This window comes from Strongylocentrotus purpuratus, unplaced genomic scaffold (genome assembly GCF_000002235.5).
Source record: "Strongylocentrotus purpuratus isolate Spur 01 unplaced genomic scaffold, Spur_5.0 spur5_scaffold_19, whole genome shotgun sequence".
NCBI classification, from domain to species: domain Eukaryota; kingdom Metazoa; phylum Echinodermata; class Echinoidea; order Camarodonta; family Strongylocentrotidae; genus Strongylocentrotus; species Strongylocentrotus purpuratus.
Window position 1 is genome coordinate 26,279,900 of NW_022145604.1, and position 27,540 is coordinate 26,307,439.

The following is a 27,540-nucleotide window of genomic DNA, read 5'->3' on the forward strand; positions in this document are numbered from 1 at the left end:
AAAACATTTCACTTGGTAAATACATGAAGTGGCGGCGCTAGGCTCGCACCATATATCACAATGATAATCTTTTCTAAAATCAACATTTTCCAAGCTTGTGATCCAACAATTAAAGGCTTCGCGATTGATCCAAATATATACTTGAGCTTTATTATGGCGGCGCTAGGCTCGCACCACTTATTACTTCACACATATAATTATCACAAACGGACTCCAAAATTGATTTCCAACTTGACTTGCTCCAAAATGTGATGAGTTGGTCCCGTGAAGAAACTTAAAAGGTGTCTCAATAGCGTATATCTCTTATGGAATCACAATTTCACAAATTCAAAGTGCTCATGAATCTCCTTCCAAGAGGAGACACAGTTTGCTGATGGGTCGCGAATAGGTGCCCGTCTTGGTCTTCACCTCCGCCCGTCGAACCATGCCCTGTCGATCTGGAGTGATGCCGATGATTACTCCCATGAGCCAGAAGTTACGAGGTGCTGTCTCGTTCACTACCAGCACTACGTCACCAACCTGGATGTTGCGACTAGGATGTACCCACTTCTGCCTGGCCTGGAGCTGCGGCAAGTACTCTCTCAGCCAACGTCGCCAGAAGACGTCTGCCAGATATTGAACCTGCCGCCATCTACGTCGTGCGTAGCAGTCGGTCTGCCTACTAACCGATGGGGGTAACATCGGGGTAGCCTTCAACGTCAGGAGCTTGTTTGGTGTCAGAGCCTCTAGATCGTTAGCATCGTCTGAAACCCTGGTGATGGGTCTGCAATTGATAATGCCTTCTATTTCACAGAAGAGTGTCTGCAAACTTTCATCCGTCATGGTCTGCTGTTTGGTAAGGAAGAAGAGCAGCTGTCGAATCGTCCTGATCTGTCTCTCCCATACGCCCCCGTGGTGTGAACCTCCAGGTGGATTAAAGGTCCACTTGATGTTTACTTGCAATAGTGAGTTGCTGAGCTGGGCCTGGTTCCAGTTCTCAAGTTCTTTTCTTAGTTCTTTCTCAGCCCCAACCAAGTTCGTTCCATTGTCCGATCTCATTTCTCTGACTGCTCCTCTTCGAGCAATAAATCTCCGAATTGCTGCGATACAGGAATCCGTATCTAGTGAATCAGCCTTCTCTATGTGTATGGCCCGAATGGCGAGGCAAGTGAACACTACGCCATATCTCTTGACTGTAGAGCGTCCTCTTTTCACTCCTATCGGCCCAAAATAATCGACTCCAACTCGTGTAAAAGGTGGATCGTCCGGTCTCAGTCGGTCTATGGGTAGGTCGGCCATCTTCTGTTGGATTACCCGCCCTCTTTGACGTCGGCACTTGACACATTTCTTGACGACTTTCCTGAAGGCTGAAATTGCACCAACTATGTGATATCGTTGCTGGAGTTTTGCCAAGACATAGTTTCTTCCCATATGTCCTGAGTTTTCATGAATGTGCCGCAAGATGAGTTCAGACACATGTCCTCTCTTTGGTAGGATGACTGGATGTTTTGCTTCTTCAGGCAAGGCTGCCTTGTTAAGTCTTCCTCCTACTCTAAGTAGGCCATTGTCCATCTGAGGGTCTAATTTGTAGATAGGGCTTGATTTTCTGACCCCTGGCTGCAACCTTCCTGTCCTTTGGTTGACATCGTGTGCCTGTTTCCTCAAAGCCACAACCTCTACTGGGAACGCTCTGTCTTGAACGTGTATCAGTATTGCTTCCTCAGCTTGTCTAATATCTTCCACTGTCAATAACATGGGTGGATTCTCTCGTGTGTTCTGCTGACCTTTCATTTTCTCTTTCAGCAGCCCTTTCAATTTTAGTAGCCATGCTACTCCCTTTCTGAGGTGGTACCAGTCTGAATAATGGTTGATCAATCTTTCCAGGACATCATCTTCTTCCTCTTTGCTCACAGCAGTGGCCATACATTTGCTCTCACTGGCCGTTACTTCCGAGACCTCTGTAACGTACATCTTCTTCTTCTTCACCTCGGGATCATTGTTTACGTCGTGTGATGCATTTCTGGGTTGCTTAGGCCACTGGTCCTCTGAAGCTTGAAGAAATTCGGGTCCTTCCTTCCAGAATCTCATTGCTAGGAATCGATCTACCTTGACTCCCCTGGAGCATACATCTGCCGGATTCAGCGAAGTTTCTATGTGGTGCCATTGACTTGATTCAGATCCTTCTTGTATCAGGGCAACTCGGTTGGCGACGAATGTCTTGAACCTCCCTGTTTCGCTTTGGATATACTGTAGTACAGAGGTACTATCAGTCCAGAAGAAGGTCTCATCTACTGGGATGTCAAGTTCTTGTTTTACCATTTTGTCTATCCTTACTGCTACCGTGGCGGCTGTAAGCTCCATTCTCGGGATCGACGTCTGTTTAAGAGGGGCCACTCTAGATTTGCTCAAGAGGAATGAGCATTGGACTTCATCCCTGGTATTCACCATTCGCAAGTATGACACTGTTCCATATCCCTTCTCACTTGCATCTGCAAAATGGTGCAGTGTCACAGACTTTGGGTTTTCATACCCCTCTGGCTTCAAACACCTGGAAAGTTTAAAGTCTGACAGTCTTGGGAGTTCTCTTTTCCATGTTTCCCATTTTTTCAGCAGGTCTGGTGGAATCGTCTCGTCCCATCCTAATCCTAGTCGGCAGAGGGTCTGAAGTAAGTGCTTTGCAGGGAGTAGCACTGGGGAAGCACATCCTAGTGGATCGAACAGGGAGCACACTGTTGACAAGATACCCCTCCTTGTGGCTGGCTTGTCTTTCAGCTGAATCTTGAAACTGAAAACATCTTCATCTGTATGCCACAGCATGCCAAGTGCCCTCTCTGTTGGCAACTTGTCCTTGTCAAAGTCTAGCTCCTGCACTGTACTTGCTCTCTCCTCCTTGGGTATGGCATTCAATACTCTTCTGTCATTGCTCACCCATTTTGTGAGGTGGAATCCTCCTTTCTTACAAGCTTCTTGTAGGCCCTCTGATAGCTCTGCAGCTTCCTGGACTGTTGAGCTTGAGTACAAACAATCGTCAACATAAAAGTTGCGCTTGATGATATGTGCCACCTTGTCCTCTGCAAAGTCTTCTGCTGTGTGCTTCAGGGCATAATTGGCACAAGCTGGTGAAGATCTAGCCCCAAACACATGAACAGTCATGCGGTATTCCTCAATAGGTTGAGCGACATTGCCATCTGGCCACCACAGAAATCGATGTAGATCCTTTTCTTCCTTTAGCAGTTTCACTTGTGAGAACATGGCTTCTATGTCTGCCATTACTGCTATGCGGTCTTGACGAAACCTTGTTAATACACCCACCAAACTATTTGTGAGGTCCGGCCCCTGTAGAAGATTGTCATTCAGTGACTTGCCCTTGAAAGAAGCTGCACAGTCATACACCACTCTAATTTTTTGCTTCTGTGGGTGATATACACCGTGGTGAGGAATAAACCACATCTTTCCATCTTCTCTAAGGAACTCGTCTTCTGGTACTCTTTCAGCGTACTGTTTGTTCAGCACCTTATCCATAAACCCTGCATACTCCCTATGGAACTGCGGCTGTCTAGCGAACTTCCTCTGCAGGTGGTTGAGTCTCTGCTCTGCCATGAGCCTGTTGTTGGGCAGGTCGACGTCTCCCTTGAATGGCAGTCCGATTTGGTAATGCCCTTGTGTTAGCTTGATGGATCCTTCAACCTTTTCCATAAATCGTTTATCCTCTTTGGATTCTTCGACTTTATCTTCCATCAAGCGTTCTGAAAACTCAGTGTTGTAGAGATTATTTAGCTGTTGCTGAATATCTTCCATCACGTGGACTCTGTGGGAGGCTATCTTGGACCCACTTCTCTCTTGCTTGCAGCTTCCAAAAACCATCCACCCTATGATAGATTTGCAAGCGAATGGTCCGTCATTCTGACTATTGATAACCTGCAGTGGTTCCATTGCTTTAGGGACGTTATTGCCAATGAGGATGCCCACGTCTGCATTGATCTCCGGCAAGTTTATTTCTTGTAAGTAGGGCCATCTTGCAATGTCATTCCTTCTCAGTATGTCTGACTTGTCTACAGGGATGGGCTGTATGTAGACGTCAGAAAGTGGTATATATGTGTTCTCATTCACATCAGCTACCTCCAGGTCTTGCAGTATGCAGGTCTTGACCAGCTTATCATCTGTTAATGTTTGAAGCTGGATAGTGCGCGTTCTTCCTTTGGCATTTAGTTTGTTTTTTAACTCTTCTGTGCAGAAAGTTGCGTTACTCCCGTTGTCAATGAATGCGTATGTGTGTACACATTTCCCTGTCTGCTTTGAGCGTACAGTCACAGGCACAATGGCCGGTTGGGAGTCCTGCATAGAAGTGCGGTTGGATAACGTGCGCTTTACGTCTGGGAAATTTTCATTTCCAATTTCTTCTCCTTCTGTTTGTCCTTCCGAGCTTTCCTCCTTCTTCCTATTAGCTCCAACGTCGTCATTAGTACGTTGTTTCTCTGATTCACCATTCCTTTTCACTTGTTTCGATGGTGCCCAATCTCTATGAAGAAGGGTGGGGTGTAACCTTTGACAAATCTTGCAGGTCGTCCTCTGTTTACAGTCCCTGGCAAGATGTGAAGACTGAAGGCAGGCAAAGCACAGTCCTTTGGATTTGCAAAATGCAAGTTTCTCCTCATGAGGTTTCTTTCCTAGGGCCTTGCATTCTGCTGTAAGGTGATTTTCCATGTCACAATACAAACACTTCGCTTCCTCGCTCTTCTTCATGCTGGAGCTGAAGCCCTGTTTCTTCCCTGGAAAGGGTTTTGTCTTTGTCTGCGTTTCTCCAGCTCTGGCAGGTCCTACAATATTGCCATAGATAGGGTTGTTGATTATCCGGGCCTGTTTAGAAACTAACCACGTCTTTGAATGAGAGTGGCTCGTCCCGATTCTGGAGTATGCCGTCGACATAGCTCCTCCATCTATCTCTCAGCCTGAACGGCAGCTTTGATATGACCATCTTCAAGTGTTGTGCGTGGTCAATCTCCTGTTGAAGGTGTAGGTCCTTAGCCAAATTGCCTAGCTCAGTCACAAACAATGAATAACTAAGCAGGCCCTCCGGATCCTCACCTCTAATGTTTGGCCATGCCATTGCCTTGATGATCATAGAGTCCAGAACATGATGCTTATCGCCAAACTTGCTTTCTAGCAGCATTGTTGCCTTGTTGAATGCTGCCTTGGAATCACCTCCATACATGCAGCTTCTGACCATCTCATTCGCCTTTCCCCTAGTATATTGTTCCAAATAATATAGTTTGTCAGAGTCCTCCGATGTCTTGGACTCTATTACATGCTGAAAAGCCCTCTTAAAGGCGTGGTAGTTCAGGGGATTCCCGTCGAAAGGCTGAATGTTCCTTTGCGGTAAGGCGGACTTCATATGACATTCTAAGAGCATGTACGTAAGTTGGGTTTGTTGTCGCTGCAGCTCTACCCAATCAACATCACTATCAGAATTTGTTCCACTTACTCGTACATCTTGCAAATGTTCTCGGTTCTTGCGTCCTTGCGTTGAACTCTCTTCTGAGCAATCTGCATTCTTGACTTTGTGACTTGTTTGGTTCCTATCACTTTCATGTGTTACATGAGCAAAGGTTGGTAATGCAGGTGGCTGGTGAAAAGCTACCGTATCGTCGAACTGCTGTAATGCTGCTGCTTGGGCTGTAGCTGCAGCTAATTCGGTCTCAACAGCAAGTTGCTCCTTTCTTCTAATTAAGTCCTGCTCTTCTTTCTCGAGCTCCTGTTTCCCTTTTAAACTCTTCAACTTTGCTTGCAATTCTGCTCTCTTCATGGCTGTTTCCATCAAAAATTTCCTGGAATGTGATGTTGATTTGCTTGATACTTGAGATACACTGTCATCTACTTCAACCCTCTCCATCGCTGAATGTTTTCCTGCGTTCATTGAAGGAGAGTCAAACAGTTGGTTGACTTCCATCCATGGGTCTCGATCATGCAGTAACGGGTCCATCCGAATACTAGTAGCTGGATCTTGTTCATCCTGCCCTTCCATGATGATCTGATCCACTGACACAACAATCCTAATGTGGGGCTGTATCCATGACGGCTGCTGTCAACCTAAGGCTTTCAAGTATGCATTTCATGTGCTTATTCTTCTATACCACATTCACTGTTGCAGGTTTTCCAGCCTCTTTCCATATTCTGCACCGCTTGTAACTCAGGCGATATCAGCTGCAGCTAACCGGCATATTTCTGATTTCCAAAAACTTCCTGAAATAGCTCCACTAGACCTAGTCACCTAGTATGTATGCCACTAGACTAGACCCTCTACTCTAGCCTGACCCTCAGATGGACAATGGCCTACTTAGAGTAGGAGGAAGACTTAACAAGGCAGCCTTGCCTGAAGAAGCAAAACATCCAGTCATCCTACCAAAGAGAGGACATGTGTCTGAACTCATCTTGCGGCACATTCATGAAAACTCAGGACATATGGGAAGAAACTATGTCTTGGCAAAACTCCAGCAACGATATCACATAGTTGGTGCAATTTCAGCCTTCAGGAAAGTCGTCAAGAAATGTGTCAAGTGCCGACGTCAAAGAGGGCGGGTAATCCAACAGAAGATGGCCGACCTACCCATAGACCGACTGAGACCGGACGATCCACCTTTTACACGAGTTGGAGTCGATTATTTTGGGCCGATAGGAGTGAAAAGAGGACGCTCTACAGTCAAGAGATATGGCGTAGTGTTCACTTGCCTCGCCATTCGGGCCATACACATAGAGAAGGCTGATTCACTAGATACGGATTCCTGTATCGCAGCAATTCGGAGATTTATTGCTCGAAGAGGAGCAGTCAGAGAAATGAGATCGGACAATGGAACGAACTTGGTTGGGGCTGAGAAAGAACTAAGAAAAGAACTTGAGAACTGGAACCAGGCCCAGCTCAGCAACTCACTATTGCAAGTAAACATCAAGTGGACCTTTAATCCACCTGGAGGTTCACACCACGGGGGCGTATGGGAGAGACAGATCAGGACGATTCGACAGCTGCTCTTCTTCCTTACCAAACAGCAGACCATGACGGATGAAAGTTTGCAGACACTCTTCTGTGAAATAGAAGGCATTATCAATTGCAGACCCATCACCAGGGTTTCAGACGATGCTAACGATCTAGAGGCTCTGACACCAAACAAGCTCCTGACGTTGAAGGCTACCCCGATGTTACCCCCATCGGTTAGTAGGCAGACCGACTGCTACGCACGACGTAGATGGCGGCAGGTTCAATATCTGGCAGACGTCTTCTGGCGACGTTGGCTGAGAGAGTACTTGCCGCAGCTCCAGGCCAGGCAGAAGTGGGTACATCCTAGTCGCAACATCCAGGTTGGTGACGTAGTGCTGGTAGTGAACGAGACAGCACCTCGTAACTTCTGGCTCATGGGAGTAATCATCGGCATCACTCCAGATCGACAGGGCATGGTTCGACGGGCGGAGGTGAAGACCAAGACGGGCACCTATTCGCGACCCATCAGCAAACTGTGTCTCCTCTTGGAAGGAGATTCATGAGCACTTTGAATTTGTGAAATTGTGATTCCATAAGAGATATACGCTATTGAGACACCTTTTAAGTTTCTTCACGGGACCAACTCATCACATTTTGGAGCAAGTCAAGTTGGAAATCAATTTTGGAGTCCGTTTGTGATAATTATATGTGTGAAGTAATAAGTGGTGCGAGCCTAGCGCCGCCATAATAAAGCTCAAGTATATATTTGGATCAATCGCGAAGCCTTTAATTGTTGGATCACAAGCTTGGAAAATGTTGATTTTAGAAAAGATTATCATTGTGATATATGGTGCGAGCCTAGCGCCGCCACTTCATGTATTTACCAAGTGAAATGTTTTCATTGGACCAAACGCGAATTTGTTCACTAGGAGTCACAAGTTGGACCACTCTGCACCTTCTATTCTGTCGCGTAATCAAGCCGTAGAGATGGCAGCAGAGGCACAGAGTATGCAGATTCGAAAAAGACTAAAAGACTTGATTATTGTGCAAAATCTGGCTATCATGGACTGACTAAGGAATAAACTCAGACTTTGGACATTTAAAAGAAAAAGTCAGATTATTTGAACATGATATAGACAGAGACTCAGTGAAAATGCATTTTATGTATACATGTAGAAAAGATTCTTGCCAATTTGAATGCTATTTCTAACAGTTTCATAAGCATATTTTGTTATTCAGTGAATTGCATTTGAGGAGTGTAAAATGTATGTACAATGTACCTTTGAAATGGTGGGCACAGTGACACAGATGTCTTTTAGAAGTTGAAAGAGAAGATAATAGAAATATTGAATATGTAAAATATATGAATTATTGTTTGATCATCTATGATGTAATTGCTAGAATATGAATATTTAAATTTAAATTTCTGTGACAGAAAAAAGGGAGTAGAAAACAAAAGTCAAATACAAAACTTTGGGTCATGTTCCACTTTTCAGGTAAATATTTGTCAGGAACTCAGGAGAGAAAAATCTTGCATGTATTTAAAATGTCATATGAGATATTTGGAAGCATATTTTGTGTTGCTTTTAAAGTGTAGATTTATGTGAAGTGCATGATTATAAAAGGCAATGGGTTATTATTTTGAAGGATACAATGTAAAGATTTTTTAGGAATCAAGGAATAATGTGCATATTTGTGTTGACGCAAATATTTGGTGTACAGGTTATTTTAAAGCAGATGCTATTTTGGTTCTGAGACAAAATTTCAAAGAGTTTATACAAGACGATAAAAATTGTATTATGGGCATTAATAGTGCTTAGTGAAGGCAGAACTGTACACACTTGACTATTTTGAAGACGTTAATGTTTTTATAGCAAATGAGTTCGTTGTATATAATTAGAGGTGAAATAATTTTGCTATGTTCAGATTTAGTGTCAGGATATTTACATTTGGAAAGTTCTTTTATAGAAATGGCAGTGTTTGATAGCATGATTTGAACAAATCGTGTCATTTGCTTTGTTGTTACATAGCTACTGTACATATAAAACGACACTTTGCATGCTTAGTTTGCACGAAAGAAATGCTTTACTGCATTCGTTAGAAGGGACAAGACATTCGATTGTGTTGTTTATTTGTACAAATTCTGAAAGAGACAGAAAATAACAAAAGTCCAAAATTATTGCGAACATTGTTAAAAAAGGGATTCAACTCAGTGACAAGAGTTTGAATCAAGACTAGTCATCTGATGACATGTTTCGATAAGGAGAGTTGTTTGATAGTCTTATAATTAGTCCACAGTATACTTCTGAATTCAGTGGAACTTGAAAGTGTACACCCTAAAATAAGAGGTAGTGGTTAATCTAGTTCTTAACCATTTAAATCTTTGTTGCGATATTGTGGCTCTCATTGTCATTGTTTTTATTGTAGTTTGAGTAGAATTTAGAGTTGGACAGATTTACGACCAAAGCATATTATTGTTACCAAGATTCTATTGATAGCTAAGGCCTGATTTCATTGTGCATGTCTTTATTATATCGGTGCAAAACAAAATTCAGTTTATCTGTGCTATGTATTGGAGTCAACAGTACTTGCCTTTTTTAAGATAGGGCTGCATTGCAGCATTCCAGAGTGTTTTCTTAAGGTGCCAACATCATTTATAGTGAGTTTACAAGTTACTAACCTATGCAAAAATCTTTCATTTTGTGACACAAGCGGGCTTTCTTGTCCAAAGATAGTAAAAAGAGCCACAAGAGGGACATTGGTTGGTTTTTGTTTGACAAACTGATAATAATCAGGAGTATAGACATTCATAAGCTAGTTAAAGGTTAAATTGTCATTGGTATTTTCTAAATGATGGCATTGAGGTGTTTTTTGTGTCATGTAGGTGTTGTGGCATGTTAGAGCCACAGTTATGCATATTTTATTGCATTGAGTTACGTGTATATAGTTTGACTTTGAAAAGGTTTTGGGTTTTTATTAGCAGGAACTTTTGAAAATAATACAGGAATAAGATTTAATCAGAATGATTCGAGAAAGCCATATGGTTATTATTGTTTTTTGGAAGTATAAGAAAAGGTGTAATTTTCTGTCGGCTTGCCTCTGAAAATTAAGGGGCCGGAAATGTAGATGCCAAACTAATGCAAGAGCGCCATCTCTTGTCGGTTTTAAAATTTAATAAGTTTGAGGGGAGGAAAAGCGCGAATAATCACTGGCAGTAACCCTTGGAAACAAGACAGAATTTTAACCTCTTCTCCCTACTTCATATTTCCGTTTTATGATCTTGTTTGGTTTTGGACAACAATTGGAATGGATGCAATCATTGTATAATAACATTGTGATCGACCCGACGTGAGTAACGTGAAATGTGGTTATAGTAAAGGCTTCAAAATTAAAGTTTTCGAGACATTATATTGGTATTCGACAATTGATTTCTACACTTGCAATTGCAATTCTACAGTACGGTACGTGGATTGACGATGTACGTGTGAATAGTGTCAGATTGCGAGATATTAAAGGACGGAACGGAGCTGAGAGGAGCGTTGAAACTATAATAAGGTGAACTTGGGTTCTTGGCCAGTCAAAGGTGATCGTGAACAACAAGGGACCAGTGCAGTACCAGTCTGATAAATGAGAATATGACTAGAGAGGTCTATGAATAGAGCATGATCACTTGTGCCTGTGGGTGTATTTTGAGTCGAGAGAATGACGTGATTGGACAGAATACAGTCAGAGAATTAATGTCGAGGTCTAAGCCTAGACCTCCAGACCTAGTCTAAAAATGGAGAACTAAAGACAGACTATCTGACTACTTCAAGGTCATTTTGCACCCACAACATGTATATAAAATAAATTGTTTGTATTTTCAAATTCTTTAAACTCGGTCAAACTATCATCAATCTCTTTCTCTCTCTTTTGTTGTTGGTGCCATTTTGCTTTCGTTCAAATCAACTGCGTGTCAAGTAAATTACACTACCCGTTCAATAAATGCAAGGGAAAAGATTTAACGGTGGAGGCAAAGGACGTATTTTACTCAGTTGGAACATCATAATTATTCTGTATTAACATCGACTTCCATTACGACTGGTTCCTAGGAAACCAAAAAATATCGATGGACGATGCTCTCCCCCCCCCCCCCTTCCCCGAAAGATTGAATGGAATATGAAACATCTGAGACTTGGCATTTATAAATTGTACTTAATTAAAATAAATGGGCAATACAACCCTGTGGTGGAAATTTGCTTTAAAGGAAAGCAAAACAAATCAGGGGAAAACATTCATAAAAGTTTGAAAAACGATCCGATAAACAAGAACAGATAACAAAACAAAGGCCTTTGCGGGTTGTGAAAACAGCCATTAAATAACCGACCCCTGACTTGGTAATTCTAAGAATTTTAACTTAGAATGTGGGTGCAAAATGACCTTGAAGTAGTCAGATAGTCTGTCTTTAGTTCTCCATTTTTAGACTAGGTCTGGAGGTCTAGGCTTAGACCTCGACATTAATTCTCTGACTGTATTCTGTCCAATCACGTCATTCTCTCGACTCAAAATACACCCACAGGCACAAGTGATCATGCTCTATTCATAGACCTCTCTAGTCATATTCTCATTTATCAGACTGGTACTGCACTGGTCCCTTGTTGTTCACGATCACCTTTGACTGGCCAAGAACCCAAGTTCACCTTATTATAGTTTCAACGCTCCTCTCAGCTCCGTTCCGTCCTTTAATATCTCGCAATCTGACACTATTCACACGTACATCGTCAATCCACGTACCGTACTGTAGAATTGCAATTGCAAGTGTAGAAATCAATTGTCGAATACCAATATAATGTCTCGAAAACTTTAATTTTGAAGCCTTTACTATAACCACATTTCACGTTACTCACGTCGGGTCGATCACAATGTTATTATACAATGATTGCATCCATTCCAATTGTTGTCCAAAACCAAACAAGATCATAAAACGGAAATATGAAGTAGGGAGAAGAGGTTAAAATTCTGTCTTGTTTCCAAGGGTTACTGCCAGTGATTATTCGCGCTTTTCCTCCCCTCAAACTTATTAAATTTTAAAACCGACAAGAGATGGCGCTCTTGCATTAGTTTGGCATCTACACATGTAATCTTTTTCGAGCGGGAAAATACTTGTATTAGAACTCGTTCGTAGCGTCAAATTTCATTTTACCGGGGAAGAAATATAGCGGCCGCAACTTTTTTATGGGAAAATGGAAACGTAATACCAAGATAATTTTTTCCTTCAATTAGGAGACAACGTGTTTCCGTTGTTATCAACTTCAGAAAATCAGAAGTTGAGAGAACGAATGTTATACCTTGTTTAAAAAGATAAATAAAAATAGCTCTTACTCCTTCTAAAAGTGCTCCGCGCTGTCTATATAAACTGATACTTATTGATATTCCAACACTTAGTATATGTCGGCAGAAATTTGAAAAGACAAACAAGTTATTTTATATAAATGTAATCTTTTTCGAGCGGGAAAATACTTGTATTAGAACTCGTTCGTAGCGTCAAAATTCATTTTACCGGGGAAGAAATAAAGCAGCCGCAACTTTTTTATGGGAAAATGGAAACGTAATACCAAGATAATTTTTTCATTCAATTAGGAGACAACGTGTTTCCGTTGTTATCAATTTCAGAAAATCAGAAGTTGAGCGAACGAATGTTATACCTTGTTTAAAAAGATAAATAAAAATAGCTCTTACTCCTTCTAAAAGTGCTCCGCGCTGTCTATATAAATATGATACTTATTCATATTCCAACACTATGTCGGCAGAAATTTGAAAAGACAAACAATTTATTTTATATAAATGCAGTCTTTTTTCGAGCAGGAAAATACTTGTATTAGAACTCGTTTGTAGCGTCAAAATTCATTTTACCGGGGAAGAAATAAAGCGGCCGCAACTTTTTTATTGGAAAATGGAAACGTAATTCCAAGATATTTTTTCCCTTCAATTAGGAGACAACGTGTTTCCGCTGTTATCAACTTCAGAAAATCAGAAGTTGAGAGAACGAATGTTATAGCCTGTTGTGCGCCGCGCTGTAGTCACTTTGGCAGGCATTTGAAATCACGCAATTCTGATTAATCGCCAGCGTCTCGGGCATGCTTTTTATAATCGGCCAATTCTCAAAAAAGTCGATACGATTTGCGCCTTTTGTCTAGAGAACAAAGGCGCATTCCAGAATGCATTCCAGAATGTGCGCATTCTGGAATGCCCCTTTGTTCTCTAGACAATAGGCGCAGGTCGCATCGATTTTTTGAGAATGTGGCTAGAATGTGGGCATTCCAGATACATTCCAGAAAGATTAACAAGGGCATTCCGAATGCATTCCGAATGCCAGTTGAATAAATCCGTGGCGCCTAACATCATAGCAATGTTATGTTTGGTCACATGATGCTATGTTGACCAATCACTGAACAGGATTTCATTCATCAATAATAAATAAATATAATAGCTTCCATTTACTCACCACACCATTGTCTTCACGATGACGTCTTTGATAGACTCCCACACGGCTTTAGTATCTATACCGTCTCTCTGCATGAAGCCCCACAATGCTTTCAAACTCCTGCAATTGACATGACAAATACAAAGCAATTAGGTTTATCTCAATCCAGCAAGCCATTTTTGTAATGTAACCAGTCTCACCTCCACCTTAGGTAGACGAGACAAAAAAGAAAAAATATTAAAGGTAAAGACCAGTATTGGAAACGCCCCAATTTCAAAAAATGAAATGGAAGCTCTCATTACCAATCATGTGAAAGAATATGTTTCGACTAATACATGATGATAACAAATTTGCCGGGAAACCGCCTACTAATTCATATATTTGGTAAATTTGTTTCTCTCATGGTCTGTGAGAGATATAGGGTAGTCCCATATACATCTTTCTGTGTATAGTGCTTGTAACTTTACGAAGAATGGGCCAAATTTCTTATCATTTTGATGATTCCAGAACCTTGCAGATGCTAGATGCTAGATGATCAACCTTTTCTGATCGATTCCACAACGTTTCTTTCACAATGCAATGGCATGACCATAACTGGTCTTTACCTTTAAAGGAAACCATTTTCATTTTTGCATTGAGGCCGATTCCCAAGCAGCCACATTTGTTGTCTACATGGAAGTCTCACAACACCCAGCAATTGAATATTAACATTCATATGAGAGTTTGGCACTATAGTCAGGAACAAGTCATTTTTATTTTTTCAACATTTCACTACTCATCCCATTTCCATTTCTTTCAAAAACCAGTCATAGCCGTGTTATTAGGTGGACAGTGGCATTTCGTGGGAGGCTGGTAGTCAGTGAATACACCTTATAGATGGAGTAATAACTTAGTACAGAGAGCACCACTGCTTGGTGGATACAAACATGAACCGCTCAGAGGAACAAATTATCTGGGTGGAGCTAAAAGGGCTTTTAAATTCTTGTATTTAAGTAGACGAGTTAGCACCATTCTAGCTCAAAAAAAATATTAAACATCATCCATCACATCCAGGCATTGTGGCGTGCGCCTGTAATCCAGCTAACAATGGAAGTTACAAACTGATTCAGCCGAGGACGCAGACCGGTTTAAAACTGAGTCACGTCTTTCGGATGGTGACGTTTAAAGGTCGGTCCCCAGATGTAAATAATCATATCTGATTGATACAGGTCTTTAAAAACCCAATACACACACACACATTCCATCCCATCTCTGTGCCTACCATTTGTGGCCCTCGCACGCCATGCTGTCCGAGTTGGGAGTGAAGTCTGCGTTCTTCTTGTTGATGCTGTAGTTGGTCAGGTGCATGAACCTGTTGGAAAGGCTCTTCATAGAAGACGAATATCTACAGGAAGGAAGGAAGACAAGAGGAGATTTGAATAATAGCGCTTAATACAAATGTCTCTAAGCGCTTTCCAAATATACTATTACCCCGGTCATTGGATTCAGTGCTTGCCCACATACACTGTGTGAGCAATCTCCACTCCCTGGGGAGCATTCCAGCCGGCGTTACTTGACGCTCACAAGCTGTTTGACCAACAATGACAGCCACATCCTACCGGGTACCCATTTGACACCTGGGTGGAGAGTAGCAAGTGCAGGTTAATATCTTGCCAAAAGATATTAGTGCCGTGTCGGGATTCGAACCCTCGACCTTTGCATCTCCAGTCAAGCGCCTTAAACCACTCAACCACGAATGGAGATCTTGTTGAAAATTTCTATTTCTCTCTCTCATTTTGGCATCGCACTATCTCTCCCTCACTCTTCCATCGCTCTCTCCTTTCTCTCTCTCTCTCTTTCTCTCTACCCCTATTTCTCTCTCTCTATCTCTCTCTTCTCCCTTATTCAGTGTTGCATAACAAAACTCCTAGGATGATTCATCTTATAATGTACTGACTTGAACTATGTTATGCTTTCAAATTGTTCAGATTAATATAAAAGAATTTAAGTTCAACGCGATTTTATGGCTATTTTATTGTGAACCGATATGCAATTCAGCTTTCGGGCTATGTATCGTTAATAAACTATTTCAAATTCAAATTTTCAAGCAGACGACATCCCATTAGGACACCCGGTAGGATGCGAAAGCTAATGTGGTTAGATTAGCAAGTGTGCGCTTGTAAAAAAGACGCCTGGCTGGAATGCTCCCCAGGGAGTGGAGAATGTGCATACATTGTGTGCGGGTAAGCCTGAATCCTATGACCGGGGTAATAATATATACATCTGTAAAGCGCTTTGAGAGGGCCTCCGGTCCTGAAAAGCACTATATAAGAACTAGCTATTATTATTATTATTAAGAATGAACATAATTGCAATGCTGCTATTTCTCAATTTATAATGAGTTTGGTGTATATAAATGGGATGGCATTTCAGACCATTCAAAATGGGATATGAAACAGATTCCAATAACTAAAATTGTCTACTTGTGCAAATCATGCCCAACCTGTGATGTCACACATCTCTGCAGTGTTCTGAGAGCTCTTTAGGAGCTATCCCGGGGCTGTATTTTAGCGTTTTGTAATTGATAATAATCATTACTTCAAATGTTTCCAAGCATTGAGTTTTGATAAAATTATCCAATAAAAGTTTCACCTTTGCAATAATGAAAATAAAGTTAATTCTTAAATCTTCGCACATCTACTTTAAGATCCTGAATCTTAATTCCAATTGAGAACAAACCACTGAATTAAAAAGTGGTAGAAAACTGTAGAATAAAAACCTACTTCATGGTGGCGAATCTGGCAAGACCGTTGGTGAAGATGTAGACGCGGAGGGGATCAAAGCTACTGACGTAGACATAGATGCGTAGATCAAACTTGCTCCCGTTGATCAGGTACGGCTTGGCAAGATAGCGCTGGACGATGACCGGTTTCCGACGGGGAATCTGACTCCACTTGTGGATGACCTTGATGCCAATACCTCGTGCTGACGCAGGCTGAAAATGAGTTTGGGAAAGTAGAATGATCGACTTGAACTGAATGGCATGTTATTCATTGCAAGCGGTTCGGGATGGGGTTCTAAATAAATGTTTTTTCCCCTCAATTGTAGAGATTTTGTGGCAAACAAACTGTTTTATTGACAGAAATACACCCTGTGGCCCGAATTCACAAAGCAAGGTTTGAGCTCAAACCTCCTTTTGTTCCGCCAAACCTTGCTTTGTGAATTCGGGCCAATATGTCTCTTAATGCATGAACATAGACTTGCAGTGCATTTTTTTTTTTGGGGGGGGGGGGCGGGCAAAACTTACAAATCTACATATTTATGTGTAAAAATAAAAATAATAGAAAGAATTACTGTAATTTTGAATTATCATTATTATTACTGATTTACTATAATACTAGAAACTGCCACTATAAGAATCAAATTTTCTTCATGAAGTCATTTTTTATCTTGAAACTTTCGCAAATAAAAAAAATCAAGGCTTTGCAATATGAACCTGAACAATGAAATTCATGTAGTTTTCATGCACGATAGAGTCTCTGGTTTTACACACACAAAAAAAAACTCTAACAACTTCTCTTTAAAGCTTATCAACACTAGTGTGGCTAGGAGGGATTAGACCACACAGCGAGGTCACTGACAGGTGGCTATCTCATCAACTCAGCTCTCAAATAACATAAGAAATAGAGGATCATGGGGGACCAACAGGCACCGTTTGGGGAAGTTTTCTATATAGAGGGAGCAAGTAACTACAAGTAGGACAGTGGGGCTTTAAATGAATTAAATTTCTCACCGGTTTCAGGATCCACTTCTGCTTCTGACCTCCGTCCTCCCACGCCCTCTTGAGCAGCTTGAGGTCAAAGGGCAAGACGTAGGTCTGGGGGAAGAAGTTGTAGTCCTTCTTGCCGTAGTGGAGCTGCATGCGATGCAGGTTGCGCCACAGCCGATCCTTGCGCCCAATCTGGAACGACCCTGGTACATGGTTCACCTTCTGGTATTCGCGTATCGACTTGAAAGCAGAAGCCTTCATGTGTTTGCCCCAGTAACCCAGCCACTCATTCGCTTCTGTAAAATATTAATATTAAATAAGCAAATTCATTTATTTACACTTAAAAAGTTATTACACAAGTAATACAATCAACAATTAATAAAAGATGGCATGATCCCACTTCCTTTACTTTTCACCCTCCCTCCCTCCCTCCCCCCCCCCCCCCTCCTCTCTCTATCTCTCTCCCTCTCCCTCTCCCTCTCACCCTCTCTCTCCCTCCCTCCTTCCCGCTCTCTCTCTCCTTTTCTCTCTCTCCAGCTATAAAGTTGTATTTAAAAGTGTATACAAGAATATCTTCATATTTCGGGGTCTAGTACATTTAGTACATTGTCTGTCATCAAAACAAATGTATACATGATCTTATTTACTATCACTAACTTGTACCATTCTAATGTAAAAATGAGTCTTTATAACAGAAAAAGCAGAAAATTTACAATTTCTGTTCAAGCATTCAAAGCAGTGAACAACTTTTAAAGCAAGTACACATGGCAATAACTGGGCCCCATCTTATAAAGAGTTGCGAATGATCCAAAGCAATCGCAAGTTTGAACTTGAAATCTCATGTAGCTGTGATTGATATCAATCGCAAATAAGTTGCAATTAATATCACACTATAAACATGACGGACAAAGAAAGCGAACAGGTGAATATGCATGTGACACACATTTTTACATAATAGCAGTGAAGGGATGTTCCTTTGTATACCTGAGGAACTGAATATTTTGTCCGCTTTTTTTGTCCGTCATGTTCATAGTGTCAACAGTTTGTAAGATGGTGCCCAGGATTTCTACATTCACAACAGACCAATTTCTGTGTGGAATTTTAGGGTTTTCGCTTACTTTTAGTTGATCTGAACCCAGATCTTGCGATGCAGTTCTTGACGACATGCGGCGTGATTGGACTCATTCTCCACTTGAGCAGTTTCCTCAGCTCCCATGGCAAAGGAATAACTATCGAATGATGAAAATACAAAGACAATACATGAATATCACAAGAACTTTAATTTCTGTTCCTCTTCTTCTAACTAAAATTATTGTAATTCTATTATTGCAAAATTATGTCCTGAAGTATGTTAAACTTCAACTTATGTGTATTTTATTTTCTTTCTTGAATCACTTGATGGCCGTTTGCCCACAATCATAAATTTTCACACAACTGCGCCAGGAGTGTCATTTTTGACAGACATGGCGCATTATAAATGTTCATTATTATTATTATTATCATTTTAAATCCAGGTTAAGTTCATGGCCTCCCTTGAGTAGCTTTATGAACAGGAGTGACATTCAAGTCCACAAGCCCCAACTCTCAAATACGAGGCACTTTTACCCAATTGGTGAATAATTACATTGTACAATACCGGTACTTATGAATAAGTTATAATGAGATTGTGTTGACATTGTTGCCTTTTCACGATAAAAAGAATTTCCCTAGTTCAAAAAGTTAATAACGAATGCAATCTACAGTGTATGTAAGAAACGAGTTTACCTTTCACAAAAGAAGGTATGATTAACTATTAGATTCATGCTGCATCAAAAATGAGAATAACTACAGGTCCAAGGGCAGTTAACTACTATAAAAGTCTGTCACGGCAGAATTTATTGAGACATCATATTGTACATTACATTAGGAATGGGAGAGATCATAAGAAATTTGCAAACCTGTCTGGTTCTCCCCGACAAAGTTGATGGTTGGAGGCACTTTACTGAAGAGACTGGCAGACAGCGGGGGATGGGCGTCGTCCGTTCCCGTCGTCAACACCTCCAGGACCCTCTCGCTCTTGGACTTGGAGCCAAGGATCGACGACGCGTCCATTCCGTTCGTCATCTTGAGGAGGGCGTCGATGGCAGAGATACTGCCGCCTTTACTGCTGCTACCACGCTTCGAAGAAGACATGCTGTACGTGGAGTACGTATCCGATTCATCTGGTAGTGAGTAGAGATATCGTTAAGATTTTTCAAAAAGATTTTCTGATAAAATGACATCGGAATTATTCGATATGATAACATATATAAATCAGCCCCTTAAAGGTACTATGTCCCATTTGCAGGCCAAAAAAATGAAAAAGTTAAATTCCAACTGCATTTGAAAGATGATATTCATATAGAACTTCCCTAAAAAAGGTGGGGCTTGAAAATGTCTTCAAGTGGGAAAATAATGACTATTAGTTGTCAAATCGTCTTTAGGGCTATAGAGCCCAAAAGTAATAGTCTTGATTTTCAGACAATTGTACCGAATGGTCATACGTTTTATGCTGTGCAAAGATTCAATCAGTTTAATCTTGGCCATCACAAGAAGTGGGTTATCGATGTAGACAAATGCTCATGTACCCTTTACAACGCTTTTCATGTATGTTATTACCAAAGAAGAAAAAAAAGCCAGTCAGTCACTCAATAGTGTCCGACAGTGAAGTCAAGCAAGTAAACGGGTTTCCTTGCATAATTTGAATATGAGGACACTGCTAACGTTTAAATTTCACAGGTAGGACATACATGACATAATTCCTGCAAAGTTCTACAGCATTTGAGGTTGGCTGCAAAAGGGACATAGTACCTTTAATTGTCAATACTTCAATCAACAGATTAATTTTTTCTCTGATACAAACAAAATTTACATTCAATCTTTCACCTTCACTGTAGTCAGAAGAGATTAGTCATAGCTATCGGACCCTACAAGTCAAAAGATTAATTTGGCCTGGAAACAAAAAGGGCGATAAAAGATAACAGATAAAGAATATCCTCAATATAAAAACAATGCGTTAAATAAAAACAATGCGTTAAATAAAAACAACTTCTCCTCTTACCAAGTAATATGTGAAAAACTACATGTATGTCACTGCAACCAACATATCTCCAACATAATAATTCTTGTTATCTTAGTAGATGATTTTACTGCATCTCTAACTTAAGTACTTTGGCGTGATCCTCACAAATTCATGAGCAAATCAAAGGTAGACTACAATTATGTATTTATAGATGTGTCATCACCAGTGAGAAAGATTTAGATAAAAGTCATGTACACCAGAGAATCACAACACAATACAACCACTGTACTCTACAAGGTTATGTACTTATGGGGGGGGGGGGGTATTGCTGTTTGGTTTACAACCATTCACCAACAACTCATTTGGTCTATTCCCATATGGTCTACACCCAGCCCGTCTACTATCCACAGACATGGTCTAATAATAATTTAATCATGAATCATAATAATCATCAAATGATTATTAGACCTTATGGATGGTACATATAGATGAAATGGGCATTAGCCAAACTGGGCATTAGCCAAACTGGATATTAGACTAAATGAACAATAGACCAAATGGGTGGTAGACTTATTGGAGAATAGCCAGAGTGGAAAGTAGACCAAATGGGTACTTGCCTAAATGGCCATTAGACCAAGTGATAAGTGAACAAAATGATAATAAGACCATGTGGAAAGTTCATGTGCTATAGTGCTACAGGTATAGACCATATGGGAATAACTAATTGGGTAGTAGACGAACTGGTTGTAGACCAACGGCAACTCACCCTTGGAGGTCATAGAGGTAGTATCACAAATAGATACAAAATAAAGTTTACTTGTGATACAGGCTTTGATGCAAAAGAAGGAGTCAAACAAAATCATCCTAACAAATATTTTTAAAATAAAAAAAATATGAACAATACGGTACATCCAAAGCATTCATGAATAGAAATAATTAGAAATACAGGTACACAAACACAAGTGTGTTCAAGGCTTACAAAACATTATGAGCCTAGCGGAGGCCCGACACCAGTGCATTTACCATTTATAATTCAAAATCTTCCAAAATCAGAACCCCAAAATACCAACACCAACCATGCATTATCAGAGTTTTAACAGTGAATATAAAGACTCACCATAAAAGATAGAAAGACCTGTATCAAAAATTTATTGACATTTTGAAAAGTATTTACAAAAGTTAGAGTATTTAGGTGATTGGCGACGATGATAAATAAAGAAATACATTTTAATCTAGCTGTAAATTACTTGGTCCAAATAGTGATAATTGAAACACTTAATTCTGTATCTGCACCTTTAGTTTTTAGAACAGTTTTAAATATCTACGGGAACCATGACTTTAAACTGTTTTTCAAGGCCTTTGTCAGAATTTACTGGCATAGAAATAGAATTGGTGCAGTTTCTCATAATTAATAGGCAGAAGACCAAGTGTGTAGCATCTCTAAGAAAACCAAAGGATGTCCACAAACTTAGATTTCAGTAACGATGGTTTTCAGAAATTGGCCCGAAATAGTTTAAATAGTACTAAAAGCATTTTTCCTAAAGTTTGAGTAAAGTAATGTTCATAGATTTTCAGTTTAGGTATCGACCCTGATCATTTTGATATACAATCAAACCTACTTTAGCAACCACCAGTATAGAAAGACCACCTGCCTATAAAGACCAATTTTCATGTTTCCCTTGAGGTCAAGGTCTTTATATACAGGTTTCACCGTCTTTGCTTATTGGGTGTACTTTCAGAGAACATAAATCCTTTGCTTCGGATTGAGTGGTCTGAATATCATCATATTATGTTTAGTACATTCAATCTTTGTACAGTCAAACCTGCTTTAGTTGACCACCTGTCTACAAGGACCACATTTATTGTTTCCCTTGGAAATGGTTTCTCATTGAAACATGTACTAAAGGAACCTGTCTACAAAGGCCACTTTTTGTGTTTCCCTTGGGTGGTCGCCATAGATAGGTTTGACTGTATTTTGTAAGCCTTCACCTTTTTAAATGATTAAGTTTTTCTTACCATCGTCCATTCCGTCATCATCCAAGCCATCGAGACCGTCGTCCTCATCAAAGTCATCGTAAGAAGCTCCATCTGCTGGCAATCGCTCGCTGAAGACGCAGGGCAGGTGGAGAAGAGGGAAGCGGAATCAGAAGAAAATAAATTGAAATCAATTCAATTCAGCTTAACTTGATATCCAAATCATTACAAAAGAAAATCACAATTTTGTGAAAATAAGTTTATATGTAAAAATAACAATTGAAAAAGAAAAAGGAAACTAACAAAAAGCAGAGTTTATGGGAGGGGGGGAACAATTATTTTGCTAACATAGAAGATACGTGTCAGATGAAAGGGGAGTGAAAATTAAGAGGGTATATATTTAGGAACAAAGAAAGATGAAGATCATTAATGAAGTAAAAGTATTTAGAGGATTTTCTAAATGGTACTGAATAGGTACCAGTATTTAAACTTGCAATTAGTCATATTTCAAGTTGATCATTTGAGGACACATAGTAGAGAACCTCCATGGAATCCGTAACATAAAGGGCAAAGAAATCTTTAAACCTTTTAAGGCTTGTTGACATGTGACAGTGTCTAAAAACAGAAAATTGCATTGGATTTTTAGAATAACTTTTTTAAAGCACAACACGCTCCATATTTTTGTTTCTCAAAACATACAGATAGTGAGAAGACATACATGTAGTCCTCGACCTTCGTTGCGCACAGCTAATTATTTTTATTTCCACTTGCCATATACTTAATCAAATAAAAATAAATGATGCCCAAAACCATCATGAAGAAGTGATTGTTGCCCAGGCTTACCTCATGAGAGGATCAAATTGTTCTTCTTCATTCTCATCTACATCACACCATTCCTCTCCGTCCTCTGAGAGGCTCTCCTTCCTCGTTCTACCGCTCTTCTTGCTTTGTTCACTCCTCGACGCGGACGACCCCACCTCCCTCCTCCTCGTGGGACTCAAGGTCGGGGGCGGATGGGGCAAAGGGCGCCCTCTCCCGACAGGATTAGACAGCTTCACATCACCGAGCTTGCTTTGAGAACCTGCTGAATGGTAAGCCCGTCCATTCGCAAGGGGTTGTTTTTGTTTTGTACCGCTCGTAGGCCGACCCGGTCGGGGTTTGGTCCCGGAGGGTGGCTTGGTGTGAAGAGGCGATTGTCGTATTGCACCGTTCAGGCTACTGTTCTGCGTCTTTATAGCGAAAGGGGTCGACACGATGCCGGACAGCACCCTTGCGCTGCCCGGCCGATCGCTAAACAACCCACTTACATTTGATCGATTGTTCCCAGTCACTTTGTTGGTTGGCTGTTTGATCTTATTGTTTGCATGAGGTTCCTCCCCTCCTACAGCAAGAATGGGTCTACTTCTTAAGGAGGGAGGTTCCACTTGTTGCCTCAAGGGGAGCGGCTTCCCGTTCCCTGATAAGGCGAGGTTTTCCAAGCCCCTCTGCAACGTGGCTCGGATTTCTTCTATTTGTATAGCTGTAGCCATGATGGTCGGTTACATGTTCATTCTTTCCTTTTGTTCAAATCTTTGTTGAGAGAAATATTTTGTTCCTTGGCTGTACTTGTTGTCATCCTCATTACTGATCAGTTATTCCTACATTGTACAAAAGAAAGAGAGATGTTTAAAAAAAATTACAATGCACTTACAAAATGTACTTCATTACTTTTGTAAATTATCAGATTTTTCATCTGCATTAATTAAACAGTAACACTTAAACAATAACTGTGAGGCATGTATAGTGGTGTGACCATAGATTGCGCTAACCTAAGTTCGCTATCTCAAAAAATTGGTAAGAATTTAATAATCTGATATCACCAATGTAAAGAGGAACATAATTACCCAGAAATGAATTATTTTTTCGAATTCAGTATAATTACTGAAATTATTGACAAAAGATCGGCAAATTTCATCCTCAAAATTGTAACTTAAGTGGTAACAACTGATTGTATGACACACTTACATGTATCTGGTCTTGCAAATTATGAAATTACCTTATTTTAGATTAGTCACATTAGAGTAAAGGAGGGGGTAATCGACCAGCTCCAGTTTTCGGTCGATCCGTTGGATGCATGATAAAATCCTTTTAAAATACATCGCATAATAGCATAACACATATTCCACACATACCATACCATGCCAGAGTCACTGAAGAACCACATTTGCAATGGAAAATATATCCTAAAATATCACATTTTAGCGATGTAATCGATGGTCCCGCTACCCAAATCTGAAAAATCGAGTATCTTATACACGTGTCTGTAAGAAATACGGGTACCATAAAATGAGCTTTATTTCAAGTATTTTTCAGATGTAGAGCCCGATTTTGTGTTAGTCACAAGCTCAAAAGTATCTCATCGCATGTATTAAATCAATGCAGCCGAACACCGCGACACACACACGATATGTCCATCTAATTCAGATTCCAGTTTCCGATCACCGCAGTGCTAGTTTTCGACCAAGCGAGCACTGGGGAGTTCCGGCGTGGGATACCTGCTCCGCCCGCTTGTGCTATAGATCAGCGGGGAAACGCACGGCGTGCACGCGCGCTTCCTATTGACTTTGTACATGCGGTCGTAAACTGACTCGCTAGGTTGATAACCGGATCCAAAACAGTGAAAATTGAAATGAATATTGTCATGGCAATTCGTGATTTTTTTTCTGGGTTTCTTTTTTTGTTTAAATAATAATAATATTTGCTTCATGATTTGAACAAGAAATGATAATAAATAGGAAGTAAAGGATCCAAAAAATAGGATTTTGTCTTAAGTGGCCGAAAACAGGCTCCTTTACTCTACGTGATGTTTTTATGACTTTTTTAGTTGCAGCACACACGCTGATCCGACATCTACGGAATCATTCAACAATAAATTTTTTTAATTTGTCAGTAGGGGCGGCTGGTCAAAGAATAAGGATCGTCAGCATAAACAAGGATATCCTCTTAAAGATCGTGTCCCCCCAAAAAAGGATCGTCCGCATTTTCGTGGACGATACCGATCCGCGTGTTGGTGATGAGAAAAACCGATTCCACAATGATGCTCCACGCTTACGCAGCACAGAGACTTTCACGTACTGAACGATAAATCCTCGAGAAGACAGACAACTCATAAAAGGAGACTGTGAACTGGGCCAGTGAGGGTATTTTATTACGCAGCATCCGTTTTTCGCATTGCCAGCGAGGCGAATCTCTGTAACACCACAGAATCTCAGAATGGTGTCCAGACATTGCTTAGATCTAACTCAAGTAACTGTTAGAATCACTAACGTCTAGTAGTCTAGAGGTGGTGTCGCTTCCGCGCATTTATTAACTTGATGCACAGTTCTTTTGGAGGCATAGTTTAAAAAGGTTTGGACTTTGGGAAGAGTTCAGGGCAGGGTTTTGACACCTGGCGTGAGGCTGTTCCAGTTAGTCTTATTCTTATTTGGTATGACTAGATCTAGGCCCTAGAGTTTAGTACAGTAATGATTATGAAGCTGTTCAGAGCGCTGAAAAAAGGATGATGATCCTTATTTTTTAGGACACGATTTGTCTGCATTTACAAAGATATCCTTGTTTATGCGGACAATCCTTATTCTCAGACAGACCAGCTTCCTACTCAGCTACTGACTGTTTGTAGTCTACTTTCTGCAGTAAAAAGTTTGCCGTCCGCCCCCCCCCCCCGGCCCCCTCTTTTTCTTCCATTCTTTTCTGTAACTGTGCGGATGTGATCACTCACCATTTTCAACACTTGTCTTCGATGGCTCTCTGCCTCTGAAACACGCATACTTGATGGCAATTACCTACGGCATTTTAATCTAGATCATTGCACAAAGTTAATACTTCTTCCATTTTAGTTTTTACTGAGTCATTTTAAAGTTTAAGCCTCTTTTTCTTCATTGCTCCCTTGCTAACAAATTTACAGTCACAGCAATTCAACACAGCACATTACAGTGCATGCAGCAGCAGCAGCATTGCATGCAATGAACGCTTAGCAACACTGGAAGTAGAATACTGTACCAGGAGTTTCTCGGCGTGTGTGAATGTCAGCACGCGCACATTCATCTATCGTTTGCAAGAACGTCGGGATTTTACGTATATCAACCGTCCTTTCATAACCTTTGACACGTTATGGCTGTTGCATACTCCAGTGCACATGCGCGTGATTTAAAGAATCCTGGACAACTCGCCACAAAGACAACCCGCCCCAAGACAACCCGCCACAATACCCTGGACATCCCGCCACAATACCCTGGACAACCCGCCACAATACCCTGGACAACTCGCCACAGCCTTTTCGGACAACTCGCCACACTTTTTTCCCCTCATGATTTCTAGATCTAAAATCCCTCATCTTAGATGAAATTGTCATTTTTCATGATTTTCGTGCTTTTATAAACACAGTTATGACAGGAAACATGGAAATTGTGAGTATTTTGAGAGCTGTTCTAAAGAATAAAGATGATTTTCCTTGCGCTTGCAACAAGAATCTATTTTGGACGAATCCAAGCCAGGCGTACGACTACGAGTTACGACTAGAAATCTACGATTTTTAAGTTCATGTCTCAGGAAACTTTTTGATGGTAGGAATATGCTGCTATGTATCTTTGGCGTATCTTTACATTCTAATATTACCTTTTTTTTTTTACCTCAAACGGGACAATAGGTTACTAATAAGTTTAAATGTAGCGAGAGGACTCTCTAATAAGCAAGGGGAGCTTGATTATCACCTGTCATTCAAGAAGATACCTGTCATGATTACATTCAAAATTTTACGTAACGATTACTTACCTATCGTAAACCATTATTTTTTAGTATACTGTAAGTGTGGCTTCATTACTATTACCGTTATCATCATCATCAGAAAAACCTTGGCGAAAATAGCCAACCAGTCATTTTCTTTTTACTTAAAGTTAGTCTCCCCCCCCCCCCCTATTTCCAGACTGTCCCTTACCTATACCTTACCAACATTTCTTCATTTATTAACAAACTCGTTTTTTCCTGGTTTGCTCTATTGTACTTTTTCTTTTCTCTCTCCCTCTCTCTCTCTCTTCTATTTCCTCCCCATCACATTTTGTCATACATAACTTTCTTCCTTCTCAACTTTTCTCTGTTGTTGGTTTGTTCTCTTTTTGCGCTTATTGTACTTTTTCTTTTCTCTCTCCCTCTCTCTCTCTCTCTCTTTTCTATTTCCTCCCCATCACATTTTCTCATACATAAAACTTTCTTCCTTCTCAACTTTTCTCTGTTGTTGGTTTGTTCTCTTTTTGCGCTTTCGCGCTCCATCTTAATGTATATTCTTCCCGTTTTCTCTTTTTCGTATATAATATATCAATCTATCTCTTTTG

At 40.5% G+C, this 27,540-nt stretch overlaps 3 protein-coding genes across 3 annotated transcripts; 1 reads left to right on the forward strand and 2 right to left on the reverse strand.

The window, feature by feature from the left end:
- Positions 1 to 336: 336 nt before the first annotated feature.
- On the reverse strand, positions 337 to 4,722 carry LOC115925862. Its single transcript, XM_030989877.1, has one exon. It carries the CDS (start codon positions 4,720 to 4,722, stop codon positions 337 to 339), a length of 4,386 nt encoding a protein of 1,461 aa, XP_030845737.1.
- Positions 4,723 to 6,297: 1,575 nt separating this feature from the next.
- On the forward strand, positions 6,298 to 7,512 carry LOC100891056. Its single transcript, XM_003731658.1, has one exon. The coding sequence runs from the start codon at positions 6,298 to 6,300 to the stop codon at positions 7,510 to 7,512; it is 1,215 nt and encodes a 404-aa protein (XP_003731706.1).
- Positions 7,513 to 13,429: 5,917 nt separating this feature from the next.
- LOC576625 (tubulin polyglutamylase TTLL4) lies at positions 13,430 to 26,170 on the reverse strand. The gene is made up of 10 exons (XM_030989878.1): positions 25,932 to 26,170; positions 23,018 to 23,811; positions 22,217 to 22,305; positions 21,318 to 21,335; positions 19,098 to 19,361; positions 18,279 to 18,389; positions 17,185 to 17,456; positions 16,175 to 16,386; positions 14,674 to 14,796; positions 13,430 to 13,532 (listed from the first exon to the last, which is right to left on the reverse strand). Exons 2-10 carry the CDS (start codon positions 23,701 to 23,703, stop codon positions 13,430 to 13,432), a joined length of 1,878 nt encoding a protein of 625 aa, XP_030845738.1. The 5' UTR covers positions 23,704 to 23,811; positions 25,932 to 26,170.
- Between the last annotated feature and the right edge of the window lie 1,370 nt (positions 26,171 to 27,540).